The sequence below is a fragment of the Lepisosteus platostomus genome, chromosome 23 (assembly GCF_059453375.1).
Source record: "Lepisosteus platostomus isolate fLepPlt1 chromosome 23, fLepPlt1.hap1, whole genome shotgun sequence".
NCBI classification, from domain to species: Eukaryota; Metazoa; Chordata; class Actinopteri; order Semionotiformes; family Lepisosteidae; genus Lepisosteus; species Lepisosteus platostomus.
This window is the reverse complement of record NC_142633.1, coordinates 10,002,501-10,027,988: the sequence shown is the minus strand read 5'-3', so window position 1 is coordinate 10,027,988 and position 25,488 is coordinate 10,002,501. Positions and strand designations below refer to the sequence as shown.

At 38.2% G+C, this 25,488-nt stretch overlaps 1 protein-coding gene across 1 annotated transcript in view; it reads right to left on the bottom strand.

The window, feature by feature from the left end:
• The window catches only part of LOC148642011 (immunoglobulin superfamily member 21-like), a 219,674-nt gene that overhangs the window by 54,919 nt on the left and 139,267 nt on the right, over window positions 1-25,488 (bottom strand). The window contains exons 3-4 of the mRNA XM_088616875.1: window positions 17,144-17,265; window positions 10,612-10,730 (exon numbers count right to left, since the gene is read on the bottom strand). Of these exons, the coding sequence (XP_088473001.1) occupies window positions 10,612-10,730; window positions 17,144-17,265 (241 nt within the window). The remainder of the gene's footprint in view (window positions 1-10,611; window positions 10,731-17,143; window positions 17,266-25,488) is intronic.

Sequence of the window (25,488 nt, the reverse complement as noted above, 5' to 3'; positions counted from 1 at the left end):
GAATAGTAAATAAGAACCTTAGTGTACATGTTAAAATGGGACATTGAAAAAGACAATGAATGCATAACTTAAAATAAATTTGTTAAGAAACAACCGGCAATAGGTAACAGGCACATCTTTGACTTAATAATACAATTTCTAACAATCATGCAAGATATGGATGCAAGGCATTGAGTAACTAATAGAAATATGTCAGGTCTGAAAACTAATTATTGCATCCTCCGCTGAGAGAAACCTATGCCAAAAAGGCTGTGCTTGAGATCAACACTCAGACCACATGGACACTTTTAGATAAACAATAGCCAGTTTAAGGATGCAGTGTCCTACAGATCTTAATAAAGAAGCCTAGTATCATGCAGAGAAAATAATATCAGACGTACAGGCCTGGTGTGTCTAAAAAAAATCACGTTAGCAATAGTTTAGATTATAAAGAGAAAACAAAGACCTTTCATTTAACTGGGCTCACCTTTGCTAACTCTGGGTTTTTATTGTAACCGTGATTCCAAAGCACAAACTGTTTAAAGTAATAGCATCAAGAAATGTTTGGATTAAAATCAAGTCAAGTTCAAGTTCATGTTTATTTGTCATTCCAGCCAAAAGTATACAGTGGAACGAAATATCGTTCCTCCTGGTCCATGGTGCAAATACAGACAGGACAGACAGGACGCTGCATAGACATTGCAGACAGGATACACATAGTGCAATGTGCAGATAGTGCAAATTACAAAATACATAATACAATATACACACCACACTGGTTTATTTAAACCCTGTTTCTGCAATTGGGGTGGGTGCAAGTAGATTTCAGGGTGTTGAGGAGCCTGACAGCCTGTGGGAAGAAGCTGTAACAGAGTCTGGCGGAGCTGGCCTGTACACGGCGATATCTTTTTCCAGATGGTAGGAGGACAAAGAGGTTATGGGAGGGGTGGGAGGGGTCATCTACTATACTGGAGGCCCTGTGTAAGCAGCGTTTGTGATAGGTGACAGAAATGGAAGGGAGGGAGGCTCCAATTATCTTTTTAGCTGTTTCCACAATTCGTCACAGGGTCTTGCGGTCTGAAGCATTGCAATTCCCAAAGGAAACAGTGATACAGCTCGTCAAGGTGCTCTCAATGGCGCTTCTGTAGAAAGTAGTAAGAATGGGCAGGGGGAAGGTTTGCCCTCCTCAGTGGCAGCAGGAAATAGACGCTGCTGTGCCTTCTTGGCTAGGGAGGTGGTATTGAGGGACCAAGTGAAGTTTATTTAAAATTATCTTTTTTGTTTTGTTTCCATTGAGCGATACTGTAGGTTGTTGTTTGTGCACCAGTCCACTAGTTGCTCCCCCTCCTCTCTGTATGGTAATTCACTATTGTTGCTAATGAGGACCACCACTGTTGTATCGTCAGGCAGCAATTTTGCCATTGTCATTCAAGCTGAGTATATAGTTTTGTTCAATAATTTCTTACATCTGCAACAGTCCACATCTAGACAGTTATAAAGTAACATAATCCCCCAAGAACTGGACAGCCCTGAATCTTGCCATGGTGGAGATCCAGCCTTTTGGCATAGCTAAAAGCTTCCGCTGTCTGAGGAGGCGATGTGAAAATCAGAGGTGGGTGGTTCCTGAGAAACTGTGACTGAATCTTGGCCAGGGTAGAGCTCAACACATCATACATGCAAAGACACTAGTGATTCTATATTCCGTGTATTATAATGATTCTATATGAGTCTTGAGTGATTGATGGACCTAGCCGCTTTTTAAAAATGTTTATGGCTATGAATCCCAGTTATATATTGATGAAATAACTCCACTCCTTGATCAGGGGAGTGACAATGGTGGGGTACAAGCAACAAGCACATCTAGAGACTGGCTTTCTTCGTCAATAGACAAACTCAGCCAAAAGCTCATTTAAAGGTTTTAGACTAATCCTCTGAATTTACATATAGACACTGAGTTGGATAATGGAAACGAGACCTGAGGAAGTGCTGCATATAAAAATTGACAAGAAATCACCTAAATGAGAGCCTTGCTTTAGTGCTGCCTAGATGGCAGATCCAATATTTAAGAACAGTAAAATGTTCTTAAATAAAAGGGAAAAAGATCCAAAGGTAAACTACTTTAATGACTTTATTTAAATACTTTAGTGACTCATCATTTTAAACAGAATAAAGATACAGGTGCTCACTATTTCTACAATTGCAAACATACATCATTTTACAGCATGCAGAAACTAACTTACAATGTAGCTGCCAGAAACATTCTCACAGAAACAGGGTGAAGAAAATAATTCTTTGTCAGGAAGTGGGTTTTAAAAACTTAAGGTCATATGCAAGACACCGGAGAATTATGTTTCATGCAGAATGAGAAGTGAACAATGCAGATTAGTGATGCAACTGGTATTTTCGAATTGCAACATGTAAAAATGCCTTCGCACACGCTGTGGCCTCACAAGGAACTTTACAAAGCAAAGTGAATGACAGCCATTATACGCTCAACAGCATTGCACATGGTGAACAACGAAAGAAAGAGTGCAATTTCCATGGCACATTAAAATCTGTAGTCACGGTGGTAGCAGATTCTACAAGGCAAATCCCTGTCCACTTCTATTCAAAGAGAATGGTGATTTAAACTGAGCTGACTGGTAATGGGAAAATGGAAGGCTACTGAGTTAGCCTGATAGAGACCCTAGATGCAAAAGTCAATATAGATCACTAGTTTTAAGAATGATTTGTTACTTTTGTTTCATAGGAAAAGTGATATTGATCTCCTTCCCTGCCTTTAAAAGCATGGCAAACAGAGTAATGGGTGCTTGTTCAGCAGTAAAAAAACTTACTGTTCTATACAGTACTTGCAGGGCTGCTGCTGACATACTGGCTGTGCGGATGGATGTCAAGAAAAGTATGGACTGATGTTTAAACTGGCGTTGTAGTATTTGTCTAAAAAAAGGAGAGTTCGCACAAACTTTCAGCTGTACAGTATGAAAAACAGAAATTATTCACGATTGAAATCCGCTTGAGTGCACTGTATTTTACAGTAGTCTTTATTTCAGAAGAAATTGAAGGTGAGAAGACTATTTGTAATGCGTGTATGGTTCTGCTCTGTCCGTTGCCTTGGCTGCTAACTGCTGTTTATGTAAATGAAATTAATATAATTTTCACTTTCCAGACAAAAACGAACAGAGGCTGAACTTCAAAACTGAGGAGAAAGAAAAGGGAATCTAAACTTGGTGCCTCAGAGAGCGATCCCCCATTGTTGTTTCCTAATGCAGCAGGATTCTGAAACTTTTTTCAAGGAGTACCACTGCCTTAAAACTCCTGGTAATCTGCAATTTCCTCAGAAGAAGAATGGCCACAGGAAGAGTGCAGATGTACTGTACGTGGAACAATTTGTGAAAGTAGGTGATACACAAGTGGGAATTCCAATCTTTTAACCCATTTTTTAACCCTAGCGTCCTTACAATAACAGTTTAGTCAGACACGTGGGAAAGGATAGGAGGGTGAAGGTGAAGTAGACAGTGATGGTTGGGGCAGTTTACAGTAACAGCAGACATTAATAAAGGAATGGCTAAATATATAACACTTAATTAAATTTGGGCTAATTAAAACGAGTCCTTGTTTTATGGGATATAAGAATAATTACTCCCCAATCACCTTACAGCTCATTTCCCTGTCTGTGTACATAAATACTAATCTGGCTGTCTTGCGAATGGTATGCTCTCAATTACCTCACTGTTCTCCATAAAGGTTAAGAGAATGGATTCAGGGCAAAAGATCTGGAGAGTGTGCTGCAGCTTTTAATGTGCTGCAAAGTCAAACTTTGAAAGGAGTGCAGAGTGTCTAACAACTAGCTGCGGTTTTGAAATGTCAGAAAGCAAACCTACTGAATTGACTGTTCTTAATATCAGTGTTTCTGAAGCAAGAATGTAGATTTTTATGTAAGAGATGGACAGTACGGGACTAAAACAAGCTAAGCATGAGAATGCTCTAGGACTTTATGTTGGCATCTCTTTCATTAGGCTGAGTGGGGAAAAAAATGATTGGATTTCATTAAATGTATCATTTAAATTAGGGAAAAAATGTTTACTGCGATATATTAAAAGTTTTTAAATTTAAAACTTGAAAAAAGAAAATGGTAGGTGTACACAAACTCCATTTGGAATATTATGCAAGAGAGATCTTTCTGTTTCAGTTTCAGAACAAAAGAGGGCAACAAGAGTTATTTGTGGTCATCAAGAAATGTCACACTCAGATTAAGAGATCTGGATGCTTTTTGCTTGAAATAGAGATTGTGTGTGGACTTGACTGAGGTATTAAAAAGTCCTGAAAGGTAATGACATCTTCACGGTACAAGGAACAGGGAACAAAAACAGAATTAATCTTAGGGGCATTCAGACATTCAGAGGAGATAACAGAAGTCACATCTTTACAGAGCAAGGGGTATGAAAATATCTCCTGAGAAAATAATTTCACGGAGTAAGCTAAATGAATGTATTTAGCTTACTCCTTGGGATGCCTTCATGGGGCTCTTGGGTCATTACACCGCCAGCAAACAACTGTGCAAAGTGGGATGATTTGGTCTGCTCTCATCTGTGGCTTTCATTATGGTCTTCTTACAATCCCTCAACACTGCAACATTGCAAACTATAATTTGCAATTATAGTTGGTTTCTCCCTTCAATCAAAAATCTAACCTTCCTAATTTTTCTATTTTCTATTTTTGTGTGTGTGTTCAATTTACTAAGATAAAAAACAGTCTCTGGGAATCTCATTTATATGTCAAGCCCTACCTACAGTATGTCTACGACTGGACAATACTCCATCAGTAATTGGATCAACAGCAGGCAGATAGGTCCCATTTTCAAGCCATAAAGGCCAATGGTGAGTGGGGGGCAAGGGCCACCATTTTTCTCAACCATCCGACACTGGAAGTTGAGGTGACATGGTCGGCATCACAATCTGGCCAGCCTATTACCCCCGGAAGGATTAACCCCCAGTACTCATTTGGAAAGCAGGCTGAATGGATCTGGGAGCTGACTAGAAGGAATTAGAGCAAGCTACATTGATTGTAGCCAGGATTGAACCCAGGACCTTCCAGTCACGAGCTAGACACCCTTGCTGACTAAGCTATCATGGCTCCAGTAGTCGGGTTGCATTAGAGATATTCTTGTGTATGTTTTTAAATTCTGCGATGTATATTGTAATACTGAGTGTATTTCAACACACTGCACATAATTAAACTTAATTTAAATAGCAAGGCAAAGCCTAATGTAAAACAGATAAATGAAAATGGATATAGCTGTAAAGCACTGGGATATGTATGTGTTAATATATTTCAAGAAAAGTTTCCATGTAACTGTAATGTTTTATATATAGTAGTTATATATATGTCACCTTTGAGGCAAGAGAGGAAATTGTTGTGGACAATACATTTTGAAAGTATTATAATTCTTCTGCAAGATCAGCACAGAATACACATTTTAGACTGATGACCAGTTAAGTTCCAGACCTGCTTTGAAAATCTTACATGAAAAGTCCCTAAGGATCTCAGTTCCACGTTATCTCTGCATTAGTCACAGAATGTGTACCCACATGTCAGGTGAAATGCTCATATGTCAGCTTCAAAGCTAGTTTCTTATTGTATCATCCTTTGCTTCAGGCATTCTATCACAATGCTAGTGGTAAACTAAAAGAAAATGATACCCAGGTTGAAAGCCAACATTTTGACATTCTCCTTTTGTGCTTGACTGCTGTCAGCAACTGAATTTCTAAGGTCTCAAGTCCTAGGAGTTGTTATAATCATTTTCAACAGCCTTATGATGCCTTACTTACAATCAGAGTTTCTGAATGAGTCACATTTGGAAGCAATGGTCAAAACAGTATGAAAGATTTCTTAAAAAGTTAATGAGTACCATGAGATAAACAGCCATCAACATTATCCTTTGCATTTCTTGATTTGCATTATTATCCTGCTCCATTTATTTGTTTCATTGCTATAAAGAGCACAGTTCTTATCTCTCATGAAGTAAAGATATCCCAAGCCTTTTAAAACCTCTTTCAAATTGCATAAGCAGCAAAGAAAGAGGAGAAGAAGGAGAAATTATTATTCATTATTGTTCTTATTATTAATATGTGTAATTATTACTACTATTATTATAATTAATTAATTTTGGGTTTCTCACTGCTTTCTAAAATGACATAGTATCATGAATGGTAAGGAATTTCTTTAAGACTCTGAGACCAGGCTCTTAGTTGGGGGTGTTCCTGATGATAACTTCAGTATTCATTTTGCGATCTGACCTCTACTGTCATCCTTCACAGTAAGAGACTTAACAATTCACTTGAACAGTGGCTTCACGTTCAACATGAGCATTTAATCTATTCTGAAATCACCCTTTCCTTTCTGAAGCATTGTAAACATACACCCACAGACCCATATTTGTCTTGTAGATGCCTAGATTCTCCATCAGGCAAGTAAGGCAGATTCTCTAATCCTCCAAGCAGAGAAGTAGATAACAGTTCTTATGTACTGCACATAGCAAAAGAGAGATGTTTCTAGGGGGTGATGACAAAGCAGTAACCTGAGGATGGGGCCAAGTTCCTGTCAAGCAAATAAACTGGTATCATGTGTATTTCTTTATTGCTTAAAACTGAGCTCCAAAACAACAAATACAAGGGAATAATGGAGTGGTGAGACTCAACATTTAAAGCTTCATGATACAGCAGACAGAACAAATTTAAAGTCTGGACAGCCTGTTCTGAATTATAACCATTAAGCCCAGAGAGATATGCTGGACTCATCCAAATTAATCAAATCATTAGAGGTATTGAGTTACTGATAGAATCGTTTGGAAGTCAAAGGTGCACTGCTGCCTTCTAGGAAGAAAGTCTGACAACATCAGCTGAAGTAGGAAAACTGCAGGCTGTGCATACTGGCAATCTCAGTGTGCCCAGTACTGCCCCAGATAATTATTATTAATGACCTCACATGTGCTCAATATGTAGTTCTGGGCTATAAATGAAAGCTTATGTTTTAGATCCTCGTTTTTATATAGGTGGTTTCTGCAGACAGCAATTCAGAAATCACAGGGTTAATGCCTTGAAATTCACTTGAATAAAACACAAAAGCACAGTGCCTTTGCAAACTGTTATGAGTGTATATTACAGTAGCTGACATTGTAGCTGATATTGCTACAAATTCGAAATATTTTTTTTTCATTATTTCCAATCATTCTGTGAAACTGCTCATAACTGTATAAAATATATATTTGAAATAACTGGAAAAATGGCAGGCAGATGCTAATATCCAAAATCCACAGGAAAGCTGCCAATGCAGAAAACAAAATCCCTTTGGACTGAAAAACGTAAATTTAACACACTTCTAGATTTAGATGTGCAATGTAAAAGAACTGTTTTACCAGCCTTTGATTTTATAGCCTGGTTTCAATCCTTAAAAATACATGAATCCTCCTCGACTTCAGGAAAAGAATTATTATTTTAATGGGCAAGGAAAAAAAGTCCAACTTTAAGAAAGAGAGATGGACAGAGTGAGAGAGTTCAAGCCTTTGGAAACAGAATGATAGAATTCCTTGGCAGGGGAATTACAACAGCCCATTAAAATGATAATTCCTATTTATGAGGTCCTTTAAAAAATTAAAATTGTCTTCTCTTACAGCTTCTCATTAATTAACTTTTCTTTCATTCTTTTTCTTTCTCGAAGAACTCAGCATACTAATAGGTTATGAATAATTCTGTTTCAGCTTAGCCGGCAATTAGCCACAATGCTATGGGCCATTATTCTGTGCCTTTGAAAGTGGAGATGTCCAAACTGAATAAAGAGACAAATCGTGCACGCTCTCCTCCCTCCATCATTCAGTAATGTCCTGTAAGTCCTCACCAATTAGGGGTTAACTCATTTAAATCCTGGCTATTAGATTGAGTGATGCAATTTTGCTTTATCTCAGAAAGTCTTTTCATTCGTACAGTCCTTGGAGCTGCATTTCAGACATGATAGTTAAAGCCCCAGAAAACATAGACCTACCCTGATGCTGTTACAGTCCGTTACAAGAATCAATATCACAAAATAAACTGAATCTCTTTAGTCTTGAACAGGGTGGTTTGCTGGTGCTGGTTAGTTTTGCTGATTTGCACCACTGCGGCCTGTCACAGTCATCATCTCTTTTCCCTATTTAAGCTCAGCGTCTCCGTAGTTCTGGGCTCAGCTCTGGAAGACAGACGTCCGGGGCTCGGAGCGATTTGTCCCGTCAAGGTTTGAACTATTCATATTCCTAGTTCCCTGTTCCCTGTGTTCGTCTCGGATGGATCTCCCGGCACCTGGACCTTGGACTGTGCCCTGATTTCCCCCATTGGACTTCCTTTCGGACTTGTGCGCCTGCACTCCCCCCCTGCACCAGATCACCGCCGTCATCACCCCCTGTGTTTCTACCCGACCTGATCCTGCTTTGTCTTCCCTGATGTCCTACTCCACTCACTTCCGGATTATACTCTCTCGCATAGGGTCTTTAACAGCGCATTTCACGGAAGTCTGAACCGGCTCCCATGACGGGGCCCTGTGTCCAATTGCAGACCTGGGGTTCTATTTGTGATCTTGCCCATGCTACCCTTATTTGTGTGGGTTTCCTCTGGGCTCTGGTTTCCTCCCACTGTCCAAAGACATGCTGGCATGTTAATTGGCTTCCAGAAAAATTGGCCCTGGTGCTGTTGTAAGGGTGTACATGATTGTGTCTGTGTGTGCCCTGTGATGGACTGCTGTTCCATCCAGGGTGTAATCTTCCTTGTGCCCATTGCCACCATGAACCTGAACTGCATAAGTGGTTATTGAAAGTAGTACGATGTGATGATGACAATTCCAAGATTAAAAAAGGAAACCAATGGACTACTCCAGGACCAATAGTGAAACAATAACCCAGGCTGCTCATGGAAATTAAGATTATATGCATCCAACATTAAAAACAAGACAATGAATACTGTAGCAATGGAACAAACCACACAATCACAATGTTGAAGATGATTTAGTAGCCAACTTCAAGAAAACGCTGAATGAGACCCTAAGATTAATATGCTGCTACCGACCAAATGAGAAAGATGACTGCAGTGTCTTCCCTCTAATATATAAAGTTACATATGTCCTCATGAAAACAAATCAGTGTTTTTCCACATTAGCTAAAATGGGTTTCCGTGCCACAGTTGGACAACTTTGCTTGAAACAACAAGCGTAAGCAAAGTAAAGGAACACTAAAGGGAATTCAATGTGCTATTGGATTTCTGGAAATCCAATTTAATGCATTGTTTTTGTTTTGGGTGTGGACTGCAGAAATCAATGATTGTTTAAAGGATGCAGGAGACAATCAGTAAGGTGTACATTCACACTCTCTAGGCAGAGAAGTTCAGAAACATAGGAAAACACAAACTCCAAGAGGTTTGAGAGAGGAAAAAATTTAGAAAATTTAGAAAATGTTTCTATGGTTGGCAACAAACCAATCCCGTTTTTCATTATCTTAAAACTCAGTGTGGATTATCCATGCCAAAATGAAAAACTGGAGACTTAACCTTTAAAAAAACAAAATTATTTTTTAAACATTTGGCAGATGCATTCTCATAAGAGTATCCTGATGAGCCCTCTGTGTTTTCATTGCATTTGCTAGCAGGTGTTCTTATTATAATGCTACCGTCAAAAGTAAAGTAGACAAAACTTTAATATTTGCTCGACGATAAGAATACATGTCAAATATTATAATTTCTTGTTGAGACTAAAAAGCTCAAATTACAGTGAAGCCCTGCAGCATTTGAAAGTAAACTCTTTGTGTGAGAATTATAGAGATATGGTGATCCTACACAAGAGGAACAAAGTCACATCCGTATCTGTCACAGTATGGTTTCTCAAAATCCTCTGATCCTTGGCTTCATTTCAATGTGTGTTTTACTCTCATATTAGCACAGGCTAAACAAAGATTTACCCTCTTCTTTTTAGCATTTCCAAGCAAAGTCTTTGATTCCTTCAACAATGCCCCCTTTCCCCATAACATCCTGAAAGGTGAGGGCTCATATTTAAATTAGCCACGCATACGGCCAGGATTATTTTTTTGTATACAGAATATACAAAGTAAAACCCCAAAGTGTGCTTTCCACACACAGCAAACACAAATTTGAGAGAATTCCACAAGGAAACCAATTGCATGGCTGTCGGGTGACATTTTGTTTGATGTGAATTGATAAAAAAGGATAAAAACGAGGCTGATCAATTATAGAGAAGATGTACAGTCACTATGCTACACTTTTAGGGTTGTTGCTCAAATGTTTTTAATTACCAAGGGAACACAGAGTAATATTATTTTGTCCTTATTCCAATTACAAGAAATGTTTTGTGTATTTTAGTCTTTATGCATGGTATGTGGAAATCAACCCCCCCATTCCCACCACCCCTAAAAAGTTAAAGTATTTTTTTTTAATTGTAAATATGACTCAGCAAAGATGAATACAGTTCAATGCCATAATAGCAAACACACTCCAAAAAGAGTAAATCGGATTGTGAAAAATATGTATTTTGGTATAGCTCCCCTGTCTGGAATGAAGTTTCTAATCTGAAAACTGGTGAAAGCTGAATTACTGTACTTACACATAACCGTGAGAAAGACATTCCCTGAAGCCAACACCACTTTCTCTCTTGTTGCCCGATCATAAATCCCCACATGGCATTCATATGGGCCGTTATCTGAGATCCGAACTTCAGGGAGCCTGGAGAGAGAAGATCAAAGACCCACTGAAATCATGACATATTTACATATACAGTATAAGCAATTATTTTTTCTCATAAACATTTTTTTACTTTCTTAGGTCTATTTAGGTACTTTCAGCCCCCAAGTGATGACAAAACGTTAGGACTACACTCAAAAACAACAATGTTCTTGCTTTGTAGCAGCTTCGTGTAAATGAACTACCAGAATATGCTTTGGCATCACTTCTGAACATTTAATATCATACATTTGTATGTTTTTTTTACCATGCTTGTAGGTAAAAAGAAATATGCGGTAAAAAACGTTAGCCTTCTCATACATACTCCACAGCTAGCATGAAAAAAAATGTTTAAGCAGTCGTTATGGCTTGCTGAGCTTCGTTTAGTCTTATTTTAGTATATTTTAGAAAATAGGCAATGTATCGCAGTACATTACACACAATGTAACACCACAGTCTAAGGAAAATTGTGCATCTGTAATGATGTTACTACTTGAATAGTCAGTTTTTATAATGCGTTACTCTATTGCTGATTTTTTTCAAAATGTATTGAAATGTGGTCGAGCTTTTTCTGTTGCTAGCTTGATTACAGATGAAAAGCAGATAGGTCTGGCAAATTTGTGGTAATTTAGTGTTCTTAAAGCCTGATTGTATTATTTTAACTTAGCATGCACAGTGCTAGGAAAAAAAAAGATAGCACAGTCAGGAATAATTTATTTTTTGATTAAAAAAAGAAATCTTACTATTTTTTTGGCTATGATGTATTGAAGTCAAGTCCATCAATAGTCTGATTTGCTTGTGTTGTACAAATCCGCTTAATTTAAAAGAAACAATTGCTTTTGAGTTAAAAATACAAACATATGTGCATGAAGCCTGTAGCTCACTGAATATTCTGTGAGAGGCTAATGTGTCTGAAACCATAATCTACCACAGTCACAACCAGATGTGGTTTTGCGTGCTATGATTTATTCTAAATGAGAACAATTGTCCTTGCTATCTGAAAATTTCAACAGCCCCCCTCTGAATCCCAGTTGGGCATTAACAGCATTTGTACTTATGAATCCAGCAACAAGGAAAGACAAAAGCAGTGGAAATCTCTGTTTCAGGATAAAAAGAAAGTCCAACTTCTCTTTGAAGACCTGTGAACTGTAGTAAGGTAAGAGGTATGGCAATGATGAAGAGAGACAGCACTATGGGTGAAATGCAAAAATACTTCACAAACTGAATCCTGTAATCTTTCTGTTTGCGTTTAACACACTTTCCTTTTGTTTTTCTGAGTAATTTACAATGATCTGGAGGACTGTCTGGTTCTCTGATTTTAGGTTAAAGGTGCCCAGACAAACTCCCATCACTTAAGTTACGCTAAAAGCCGATCTAGATCATGAGACATATTCTCATTGTGTCAAACTTAGTGTAAAACTAAGTTCTAATCTTGAAGGCTCTCCCAAGGTGTCACGATTTTAATCCCTCCCCCTTAAGGGCGCTCTGGCTCGTTCACATTTTAGTTGATTTAGTGCACCTGCTCCCTGTTTCAGCCTCCCTACAAAAGCCAGACGCTCACTCTGTTCCGGGCTTTGCACTGGAACACGGACGCCTGGAGGCCCGCCTACCACCTTGTTGCCCTACGTCCGTGGCTCGAGGGCATTGGCCTCCTATCGGCGTCCAGAACCAGCCGAGTCTGGGACTTGGAGCGCCTGGTCCCGTTCCCCCTTTTTCTCCCCGACCCTTCGCCGGATCCCACTCCTGCTTTTAACTTTGTCTTGTTCATCTTGGATTGATCACCCGGCTCTGGACTTTTGCCTGTACTGGATTTCCCTTCGGATTCCCTTTAGACTGTTTGCCTGGACCACGCCCCCCGAGCACCTTTGTCACGCCCCCCTGTTCGTCTACCAGCCCAGTTCCTCGTCTCCTCCCCATGTCTGTTCACTCCCTTCGGGATTGTGCTGTCTGCATAGGGCCCTGGAAGACGCTTCGTAACACTTCGTAAGTCCTCTGAGAACTTTGAAAGTAAGTGAAGATCAGAGTCATTTTCTTGGTGAATATAGCTCTCCTTCCCTTTGCCTCATACCTATACAACAATAGATTTCAAATGCCCATTCATCAATACATAAAATAATACACGATAAAAAAATAAGACTAGCAATAAATCATACAGATGAAAGCTGATAGTTGACCTGTAGGGAACAAAGTGTCCTGTTATTCACTGTGTCCCAAAGGACTGAAATGTCTACCACTTCCTCTTAAAAAGTGACCTGACTCATATGACCATAAAGTAAAAAAAAAATATGGATAGGACTTGAAACAGATTGGTCCGACCTGGCCCTTACTAGTTAGTTACAAAGATGTACAGGCTACAATTTCTGGTCTTCAGAACTAGAAAAGTCTGGACAGGTCCATCCAAGCCATTCTTCCTCCTGTCTACATAGATCTGGCAAGATCGATTTGCTTAGCTCTGGAGGAGCTCAAAACAGGCAATAGCAGCCAGCAATCAATAAACCATTTACACCTCCCTTCAAGAGTTTAACTCCTGCTTTTCCCAGCATCTGTGGATCTAGGAAACACATTGCTTGCGTCTTCAAGCATTGCCTGGCCTAGCTGTTGTGATGCATGTGGAATACACACACCCCTGACAGTTTAGTGCAGAGAGCAAGCTCTATTAGCTCAGTCAGACAACATCTGCATCCAAATAAGATAAAATACAGTATTTCTGGAATGTGGCTCTGCAGTAGGTACTAGACAATCGCACTATTTATCTTGGCACAATGAACCTGAGTGCTCATATTATTGTGATATTTGCAGAGCACTGCAAGGAGCTAAATAAGAAGGATGTGTTCTTTGGATACTGGTAGATCCTTTGCAAAACTCGTGCTCGTGGTTGAACTTGTGCAGACATTTGTAGAATGCCTTAATACTAATAGGTCTCTGAAGGCATGACACAGGACACCAGCCTGGGCCCCAGTGGACTTTAGTTACCTAGTGGGCATGACGGAAGCCAAAGCCTTCAGCACATTGCATTAAGTGTTCCATTATCATGCTCACTTATTCTTCTTCTTTCATTTTACTATAAAAGCTAATGTTTGGTCATTCTAATAAAAACACAAATACCACTTAAAAGTCAATTCCAACTCCTCATTCTTCTGAGCCAACAGGGGCATTTTTGGGTACTTCAGAATGCATATAATATATTTAGGGCCAGACTAACAAAGTGTTTCAGTCACTATGTGCATTACACATTTTTTGGGAAAAAAATCTATGGAAAGGGAATAATCTTCTGTACAGGAAATAAAATCTTAATGTGACATTTCAACAAACATTGTGTTGTTTTGGACTATAAAAGTAAATGCTAAATATATTAAAATATTTGTATGCGTTAGGTTTTTTGCAATGGAAGATTTATATAATTTATTACTATTAATGGCTCAATTTTTCATGAATTGCTAACATTTTACATTTTAATAATAATAATAATAATAATAATAATAATAATAATAATAATTGCTTACACTTATATAGCGCTTTTCTGGACACTCCACTCAAAGCGCTTTACAGGTAATGGGGACTCCCTTCCACCACCACCAATGTGCAGCCCCACCTGGATGATGTGACGGCAGCCATAGTGCGCCAGAGCACTCACCACACACCAGCTCTCAGTGGGGAGGAGAGCAGAGTAATGAAACCAATTTATAGAAACCAATTTAACACATTTGTTCTGTGTTTAATCTTCTTATAGAATTAATTTTTATGTTTGTGTTTTCTAAATCAAAACATATACTTGTTTTTCCATTTTGTAGATATACAGCATGTTCTTTGTACAATTGATTGGCAGCACATTCTCAGGGGAAGCAGAATTAATTCTTTGTTTCCCCTTGGAGGATTTATAACTGTTAATTTGTTCTTAGTTTTTTTTTTACCTGTTGATGATTCATAACTGAAATTTTTTCCTAGGCAAATGTGGACAAGTTTAAAAACAAAAGTAAATCGTTTAATGTTAAAAAAGGTTAAAAATGAAATATTTAATATGAATGTGTGTTTTGAGAGTAATTAATACTAATTATGATGAATCTAGCAATCTTAAAAAAATACTTTTATCTGGTGTTCCTCAGGGTTTGGTATTGTGGCTGATTTTGTTTAATATGTTATCAATAGCTCAGTTTAGCAGGTAGCTTTCATTGTTATGGGGATGATACACGATTACACGATACATTTATCTGTGCACACCACCAGACAATACCTTCTTTATCACTCTGGCTGGTGATAAGAATTGGAGGCACAAGAGTTTTCCATACCTCAATCCCGATAAGACTGAAGTAACGCTGATTAGTTCTTTATATCATTTTGATAATACATAAAAACTTATGTTATCCATTGATGTAAATAGGATCCAGCCTGCTCAGATACAAAACAATCGTTGTGCTATTTTAAAATAAAAAATTGTCTTTTTGTCACCTGTGTAACATTGCTCATACTGTATCCAGTTACCTGTACTGTATACCTTTTTTCCACACAAATGCAGAAATTACATGTTTTTATATTCCCACAAATAGACAACTGCAATGCTTTTCTTGCAGATATTTTTTAAATGTGTTCATGTGTGTATGTTAATGTTATAATAAGAGAATTCTGTGGCACAATTTATACCTTAAAAGTAAATCCTATAAACACATCACTCCAGGCCTAGTACCTCTGTATTAGTTTCCATTACATTCCATTGGCTTTCAAAGTCAAATTCCAAGTCTACTTCTGACTCTTAAAGCTCAGAGTGGCTCAGGTCTAAATTTATTATTGACTTTCTGTTATCATACACACCACCATGCAATCTTTGTTTTTTAAACAATGCTCTCTATCTTTTAAAAGACAAAAAAGAGGTGTTTGACATTGTTTGCTCCTATAAAACTAAAAACTTTTCACCCTTGTATATGTTACACCCTGTGTATTGTGTTTTTCTGTATATTCCCTGATTTACCTTCTTATTATTACAGTATGTCATTAGTACACTAGGTCCTGAGTGCCAGATAATTTGTGTCAAAATGAAGTGTCCCTCTTCTACATTTCTACATAATAAAAATAATAAATACAGCTTACATTTTAGAACCTAATGAACCCCAAGGAATCTGATGCATGTCCAAAAAGCCTATCTCATAGCCATTACTATAAGAGGAATGGATTTGATCAAAAGCAATGTTAAGGCTTCATATAGCCATTCATGCTTATGAGACAAAGAAGGCAAATAAGAGCATCAGATAGGACTGCAAACTTTAGAAGGTCACCTTGGAACACTTTGAAATTACAGATGTTTTTTTTTCCCTTTAAAGTTTGAACATCAATCACTATGTGTTTTTTCCCCGGAGTTAACTAAAACACGATACCTAAACGGAAATTTAAATTCTTCAGCACGTATGCACGGTGGCAGATGACACGCTCTGTGTAAAAAAAAAAATCCAAGCCGAGACAGAGAACACAGAAGAGTAGAAAGCAGAGAGACCTGTATAAGTAAAGAGAGAAATTAGAAAGGAGGGAATCTGAAGAGAGAAGCTTTTCCCAGGTGACAGGGGAGTGCTGCAGATCCTCATTGAGCATTATTACAAGCACACAGATGGAGCAGAACTCCACCGCTGGAGACAGCTTTGCCTTTGGATACAAAAGGTTTGTATTCATAACAACCTGGCCGGTATTAAAAATTTAAACTGATAAAATTAATTTTTCAAACACTTTCCCTTAGCTACCTCTCACATAGCGAGATGGAACGTCAGACACCAGAGTTCTCTTGATCAGGGTTCAGGAGGGTAGCGCTGAGGCATCACCCCGTGACCGGGGTTCAAGCTGGGGGGAAGCGTGGAAGACAAACAGGCACGCCTGCTTGCTCTTTTTATTGTTTCTTCTTACTGCTCCCTGGCTGCCTGTGCGCCTTCCAGCTCTTCCAGCTCTTCTTACTGTCAGAACCGCGGGGGCTGTGAAGCAATCTTTTTCAATGAAGGTTACTTACCTTTAAGCGAGTGTCGATTTGTCTAAATGGATCAGACTCACTCAAACAAGCTAAAATGCACGGGGAAAAGATGGAGATGTAGAAGAGGAACATGTGGCAAGAGCCTTCTAGTGCAGAAGCTGTTGTGATGAGAGCTAATTCCATACCCCCTCCCCCGTGGCTTGCAATCAATTCTCCCTGGAACAGATGACATCCTTTCTCAATTAACCAACTGCCATGTGTACACAAAACAGTTGCGCATTTCCCGCCTGTGCAGGACGAAGAACTGAGGAGGTCTGCTCACCTCCGGTATGCCCTAAGCAATTTTTATGGAGTGCCATTGAGCTGGCAAGCAGCCCAGGTTAAACAGTGACACTTTAGCAACACTGAAGCAAGCTGTCAGGATTTCGGAATTGGCTGGAAGCGCTTAGAGGGTGGGCCTAGCAAAGCTTACCGGACTGTTGATTGGTACACAAGGTCTTCACGTCGGCGGTAGTCCTCCATGTGAGAGTAATTGGTATTGAACATGGCATCATAAGTGAAGATCTTCTGTTTGATGGTGCCCCCATCTGTAACCTGTAAAACAGAAGAAGAATGCAAAATGGGCAGTTTTATTAAAGACATAGTGAAGGACTAAGCTCAGTGGTGTCAAGAGTCAAAGCTCCAGAATTCAAGGATGAAAGAGTTTTGTGGTTTTCATGACATCTTAAGTAATAATAATAATAATAATAATAATAATAATAATAATAATAATAATAATAATAATAATGCTTACACTTATATAGCGCTTTCTGGACACTACACTCAAAGTGCTTTACAGGTAATGGGGACTCCCCTCCACCTGGATGATGCGACGGCACCCATAGTGCACCAGAACGCTCACCACACATCAGCTATCAGTGGGGAGGAGAGCAGAGTAATGAAGCCAATCCAAAGATGGGGATTAATAGGAGGCCATGATTGGTAAGGGCCAATGGGAAATTTGGCCAGGATGCCGGGGTTACACCCTACTCTTTTCGAGAAACACCCTGGGATTTTTAATGACCACAGAGAGTCAGGATCTCGGTTTTACGTCTCATCCGAAGGACGGCGCCTGTTTACAGTATAAGTACTACTTATTTAATTGATCTAAATGTTGAACTGTAAAATTATAATCTAAAAAGACTCACATGACGTACAGTACAATACCTACAAAAGAATTTTGCAATAATTGTCCCTCAATCAAATATTTAATCTAAAACACTTCTGAGATCTGGGAACAGAAAGCTGTGACGTACTGTAGTGATGTTGATCTATTTTAGATGATTTTTTTTCCCTAGTATAGAGAAGCCTTTTGCTGCACACTTTAAGCTGTTTTACTTCGGATGAGGAATAATAATCCAATTTTTACTCGTGAGTCCTGTTCAAGAAACACATAGAGCTCACACAAAGAAAAAGAGAAAACAATAGTGCTTAAAATATAAAACAGAAGCAAAAGGAAAGTGAAAAATACATAGCAAAATGAAGCCAAACCTAAAAGTAAATTGTGCATTAGGAGTTTTAGTGAAAAGGTTGGTCTATAAGCAAAGTTTTGAAAGGGTCAACAGTCACAGAGTCTCTAATGGATTCTGGCAGTGACTTCCAAGTTGCAGTGCTACATAGGAAAGGACTTTATCTCCTACTGTGTGGTTTCTGGTCTTCAGCAGAAAAAGAAGGCCTGAACCAGCAGATCTTCGATTAAGTGCTAGACTATACTCTTACAATAAATCCATAAGGTAATTTTTAGTTACGCCATTCAGAGCCTTCTACGTGAGTAAGAAAACCTTAAAAGTCTCCTCTAAATTTCATTGGAAGACAATGCAATTTACAGAGGATGGGAATTAACTGCTGACAGAGAGAACTTTAGAAACTTTAGATAGCACACAAGCTGTAAAATTCTGGACTTGCTAAAGCTTGATTTCAGCATCAGATAGGCAGAGCAAGTCTTAGCCAAGAAATTTTGTGCAGGTGGAAGAAAGATACCCTTATGACATTCCTAACATGAGCTTTAAATGAACAGGATCAAATGGAATAAGATCTCTCTAACTTCCATGAAAAGCTTGAATTCAGTACCGTCATCAACAACACTGATATTATCAACTTTGCAAAGCTGGTGTTAGGAAGGTATGCAAGTAACCTCAGTCCTATCATAATTGCTTAAGAATCCAAGAGTGCTTCCATATATGAATGTCAGACTGACACCTGCAAACAGCACAAACTGCAGCGATTTGGTCTGCAAACACATCTAAGTGGTCATCACCCAGAGTAAGAAGGACAAACATGAGATTCAACAAAGCTAAGATGTACTGCATTAGTTGGCTCCTGGTACCCCAAAAAGAGCCCCCGATGATCCCTCAATAGTTTTCTATGCAATCAAGTAGAATTGCTGTGAATAACAGTATCTGAATCAAGCCTTAGTCTTGTACTTGATTCAGACAACCATTTGAGCCGTCACTTTTCCATTGACATTCCCCCGTACAAGATGTTTCAATGATTAACGAGAGTTAATTCAGATCAATTTACAAAAATTATTAACAGCTGCAGAACAACTTATTGTTGCCTAAATCCCACCCCTACCTCTTTACTGCAAGTTTGTCTGCCAGACATCTGCCCAGTAATTGTCAACATCATCAGCAGTTCCCTATCCATAGGTATGGTCCCTACTGCTTTAAAAAGTGCATCACTCTTATTCTAAAAAAAAAACTGTCTTGATTTCTGATAAAATGATGAACTACAGACAAAATTCTAATTAACCATTCATATCTCGTATGTCCTAGAGTGTGTTTGTATCTGAGTGCCCTGCACTCTGTGTCCTGTCTAGGGTGTCCCTGCCTTGTGACTGTTGCTTGCCAGGATAGGCTTGGGCTACCCCATGACGCTGTATTGGATGAAGTGGTTAGAAAATAAATTGATTATTATTGCCACAGTAAGTGATGAACTCTGATGTATGGCTATGCTTGCGATGGTATGATGACATGCTGAGTAAAGCTGAAACAATCTGAAATATCTAGGAAATTTCTTACCGTTAAATATTACTCAGTTACTTACACTTAATTCATTCAGTAAAGTAGCTGAGGAGTGAGAATGAAACATACATAAGAACCTAAAGTCTATCATGTTTTTGATTTTGAAGCCTGTTTTGAGCTATTGCTTAATATGCACATGCGTTTTTCAGGATGTAGGAGAGCATGTACTTAGTGAAATATTGAAATGTAACAAAGCAAATGAATCATTGCCTTTAACACCAAAAAATAAAGGCAGAAAATATAAGCTTCTGTTCCTGTTAGTAAGTAGACATGGCTTTTGTTGAAGCCTAATACTTAAAGGAGTGCCAGGACTTCAGACTATGAACTGAAAACTATGGCAAGGTTTTCTGGATCTAAAGACTTTTTAAAACATTGCTCCTTCCAGAAGCAGGGGAGCTCTATTTGGAAAACAGCTTACACAGCTTGTAATTTGCCTACTGCAAACTGACACATGGCTTCCGGCTAACTCAAATCGGTATATTTCCCCACTGCATAAAAGTCAGTTATTCTTTAAAACGATATCATCAGTGTTATTATTTGAAAGTACTCTGGGGATGATCTAAGTGATTTATTACAAATATTTTCATTACCTAGTAAATGCCTCCCATCACACAAATCATGGAATAAGCAGTGAAGCTGGCGGCAATTGGGAGTGGCTCTATAAAGGAAAGGAGGACTGTAGAAGGCAGGTAAAATATTCTATATGATAATACTATAAAATAATATTATAAAGGCTTGAGTGTGAAAATGTGTCACATTTTACAGTTTTTTGTTAATGGGGTCACAGTTATTTTTGTCTCACTGAAACATTGCCTATATATTGGGTTTTGTCTTTGTCATGTTCTGCTAACAATTCCACACTCAAGATACTGTGTGTCTCTACAAAAAAGCATCTCAGAGAAGTTTACGGGAAGAAAGATTCACTGGAAATTAAATAAAAACTCACCCAGAATCCTCAACCCATATAGGTCACACTTGTAGAACTTTTTGTTAACAGCGTCACGATTGCAGTATTTTTATCTCACTAAAACGCAGCCTATAGATTGAGCCCTTTCTTTGTCATGCTCTACTAAGATTTCCACACTCCAGATACTGTGTAGGAAAGGAAAGGATCAGAGAAAGGTTTGTAGGAGCAAACTTCTCAATTGAGTTCACTGGACATTAAATAAAAACGATACCAAAATCAAATATTATCTTTTTTTTTTTTCTGGACAAAAACTCTAAGCATTTCAGGTTCTGTCTCAAAAGGATTACTAGCCAAGGATAGAAGCATGGATGTAGAGGAGCTGCTCTGATCCTTAACAGCTGATTAGCTGGGGGTTTCCATTTCCTCATTCGTCCTGGGCATGGGAAGGTGATTGAAGCTTGAACTTGGTAGCATTAGTACCACACTCAAGCCATCATCTAGTCCCATTACTGAAAAAAAAAGGAAATTCCCCAAATATTCACACGACCAGAAAAAAAAAACACACTTTCAGTGTAGGTTATTCAATAAAAAAACAACAACATTTGTTTTTGAATAGGAAAAGATAGTCATCAAGGTTAACTGATTCGAAATTTGGTACTCATACAAACCGGACCATGTGGACAAAATTCCCTTGGACAATGACAGTGGACACTTATCAGCTACATGCAGCTGTGATCCTAGTCTTCCCATGCATGCAAGTAATCATGGCAACATTTGGAGGTATTACTGAGCCAATGTATCATTCTTTGATGTGTTCAGCCCCATGGAATCTTTTGCATATATACTAGATTCAACCTACTGCATATTTATATTAAAAGGCAACTCATTCCACAGTTTATGTTTTGAAACAAAAAATGGCATTTATTTTTAACATACTATGGTGTGTTTTGATTACAGGGGAAAGCAAATCAAAGTAGTTTTCATTACCATAACCGAATCATAGACTGATTTTCTAGTTGTCTTTCCTTGTAAGTGAAGCTTATGGTAAGACATACTGTCATGCTGTATCACGCTGTATTTATAAGGCTTGTCCATTAAAAGAATAGCTCAAGACACTTCAGTAGCTGATGTAAAAGCCAGCACAGTGGAAGTGCCATTTTAAAATAATTGTATATTATTCTTTACAAAATGACATTTGTGAAGCAAAAATGGCCCATCACCAGCTAACAGACTTTCACAGCAAAAAGTCATCAGGTGAATGGCAGTAAAAAAAATAGAACAATTGAAAACAGTATAGAGTACTGTACACTTCATATCAAAATAAAAAAAAACAGATAAAGCTTTCAAAAGATTGACAGTAATATAAATCTATAACAAACAACTTATAATTGTGAAAAAGTGGCTAATTTACAAACAGCCTCCAGCCATTAAAAGTGACAAAATGGATCGAAATTCAGCAACAGAATTCAGTACCAAGGAAGTCAGGCAAACTTACATCACTTTTAAAATTGTGTATACATAGCTTACAAGAGAAGAACCACAAACTTAAAATGTGACCGGACTCCACATCCAATATAAATACTTTTAGTGGCTAGGCTTTATTTTTTGTAAACTTGCTGATTTCTCAATTCATCATATTTCTGTCATAGATCTTAAAATATATTACTTCACATGAAAATTAGCATGAAAAGTAATCAGATCTTGTATCATTACACTGACGTCCTTTACAGATGACATAAGGAGGGGTTTTTATAATTCTGTCCACAGGTTAGACTCAGTGGTGTATGAAACCTGAAAAGAAATGATGGATTGTGGCCATTTAGTTTCTGTTTTTGTTACATCATAAGTATTTATATTTTTGGGGAAACGAGGGACTCTGCGGCTTGAGCATTTCGTAGCACAGTTCAGGGACTCAATAAATTGGAAACCTAAATATTTATTACAGTGGGTTGCTCCAAGGCCATTCCACCCAAGGTAATAATGCAGGGAGTTTCATTTACAGGGAGCTTTCAGTCTGCCTATGTTTCCATATAGAGGCTCATAAATCAGACACCATCATCCTCCTACCATTTTTAAGGAGAAGTTTTTATAACTTAATCAGATAGATTCTGCTTTTACTCTTACTATGGTGGATAACAAAAAAAAAACGAAAGAAGGGAAAACATTAGCTTGAATCTTATCAAGTAGATATATATCCAACACTCTGATTTCCTTAAAGCATCCACAATGTGCTTCTTCCATGGGTTCCTGGATGCTGTAAAATCACAATTCCACAAAGGAAAGTTCCAAAATGATACACGGGCTAATTTATTCTGAACCCCCACCAAATAATGTGGTGGGCTTCTGCAACTAGCAACAACATTTTCAACCTGGCGCGGCAAGTATTTCACAAGGTTTATTATATTGCAGATTCATGATCATAAAACCAATCACTCATTTCCCACCACTAAATACCTTGACTGAGAGTGCCTAAGGTTATAGCCAGTGAGAACACAAACCTGCTAGGTATAAGGGGAAATTAAGTACAACAAAGGTCAAGGTTAAAAGCAGGAAGAATATCAGCACATAATTTGTTTGTGTGTTAGTTTAAAAGAGTCAACAGCAGAAATCTTGAAGGAGGGCCTGAAAGATGGAGATATGAAGACGTAAATAATCCTATTAGGCCAAATGACTTTCTTCTTATAAGTTTTTTTTTTAATTCTGTGTTTAATGTTCTTTTTAAATGCAATTCTAAAACATCCCCTTCTTAAAGCCAATACAACAAAATTGCCTCTGAGAATGGGAATAGTATCTAAAAACTTAATAAAGATGTTTAAATCTACTGTGGGCACAAAGTCAGGAATTCATTTCCTGCCTATCTTATGATTTTGTGCCCTGCTACTTCAGTATATTGCCTTTCTTAATTAATTCACCTCTTATTAAAAACATTCACCACCCTGAGAGTAGTGATATCCATTCTCGAAGATATACCTTTGGGGCATCAAGGGACAACACAACATAGTAGTGAGCAACAGATATGTACAGTAGTGGGATAGTGAGGACATTACAGGACAAAGAACAATCAGTCTTAAAGAAATTATTTGCTATTTGAAGTCGGGGCATACATTACAGAAAAGGAACAAAAAACTAAGACTCCTAGTACAAGCCATTAAAAAAAGTTAGAACAAAGCAAATTCTGGAGAGGTAACCCTAAGCACTAGCACAGGTGATCTCTGTACACAGGATATAGGATTTGTCCATTGTAATAATTCGGGGAGCCAAGAAAGCTTTATGCTACAATGCATTACCAACAAGTTACAAAAAGGCCGCATGACACTAATTTGCATCCTGATAGGAAGTTTAAGAAATGACTTCAAAAGCTGGATTAGTACATTAATGGCCTTGGAAATGGTGAACATTTTACAAGCAAACAACAAAGAACTAGGACGTGCAGGCCAGTTTAAAAAGTTCTATGCCTCATATTAAAGAAAGAATCAAATCAAGTTGTTACAACAAGCTGTGATAAATGTACCCTTCTGCAAGCAGGCCACAATGGATCCTGAGAACTGAATCTAACCTTCCTTGGGTTTAGAATTCTCCAAGTTCCAATATTTTATGAAGTGTAATGTTTGATTTTTCCTTTTTCAACAGTCCATGAAAATCATTAACAGTTACACTTTTGTAATTTTTTTGAATTAGTGTTTATTTGGATAGCACTGTGGCACCATGGTTAGCATGGCTGTTTCACAGTGTGGGGGTCCTGGGTTCAATTCTGGATCTAGAGTGCTATCTGCAAGGAGTTTGTTTGTTCTCCCTGTCTTGACCTGGGTGTCCCCTGGGTGCTCCAGTTTCCTCTCACAGTCCAAAAATATACTCTTAGATTAAATGGCTTCTAGGAAAATTGACTCTATGTGTGAGTGGGTGTCTGTGTCTGCTCTGTGATGGACTGGCATCCCATCCAAGTTGTACAAAAGGCTCCACCGCAGCTCTGAATTAGAAGAAATGGTTAGAAAATGGATGGCTTTTGCTTGGTGGAACTTACTGGGAGCAGAGGCAAAGCAAAAATATGGTTTTAATTTTTTTTTCTTGTATCCCCTAAAACATTTCAATCTCTTTAGCTAAACATTCAGGTTACCTACTGTAACCAACTTAGAGTGTATTTCATCGAATTGAAACAGAGCCCTTTTTCTGGGAAACTGTTTAACAGATTTCATGCTCCATATGATGGTCTTTATTCCTTTCCTCTCTCTGCCACAGTTCACAGCGTGGATAAGATGTTAATTCTTTCTGAGGTCTGATAAATGACACAACCAGAGCACCATATGCAAACACATGTAGTCTTTCCCAGCCTATCATGTCGCTTGAAGTTACTGTGCGTGCTCACTGACAAACTAGATGTGGAGGATCTTGTGGCTGAAGTATGTCAGGCATAAAGGAAGCTTAGCAGTTTTTGAACTGTTACTCATATCAGTTTCCCATTAATTTGATTTGACCAGAACCCCAGTGGTTTTGACAAAGTATCAAGACATGATACTTGCATTTAAAAACTCTGTAGTAAAAGGCAACGTGTAATAATAACAATTCTGATTCATTTAACAACTAGATACCACGTGATCTGTATACACATGACCGGGGGATGAAACTGTTTTGAAAAATAACCTATTTGAACATGAGTAGTGGTTACAATAGTAGGCCTGATGACAGATTGCACCATCTAGTTTCCTAGTAAAGCTGTTATTTCACAGGAGTGCAGTAATTCTATTGCCTTTTGATTTACCCATAAACTATGCATGATGCTCAGACTGTGATATATTGTGCCTGTTTTATACATCATGGTCTATACAGCCCCTGATGATGATAGGATATAGG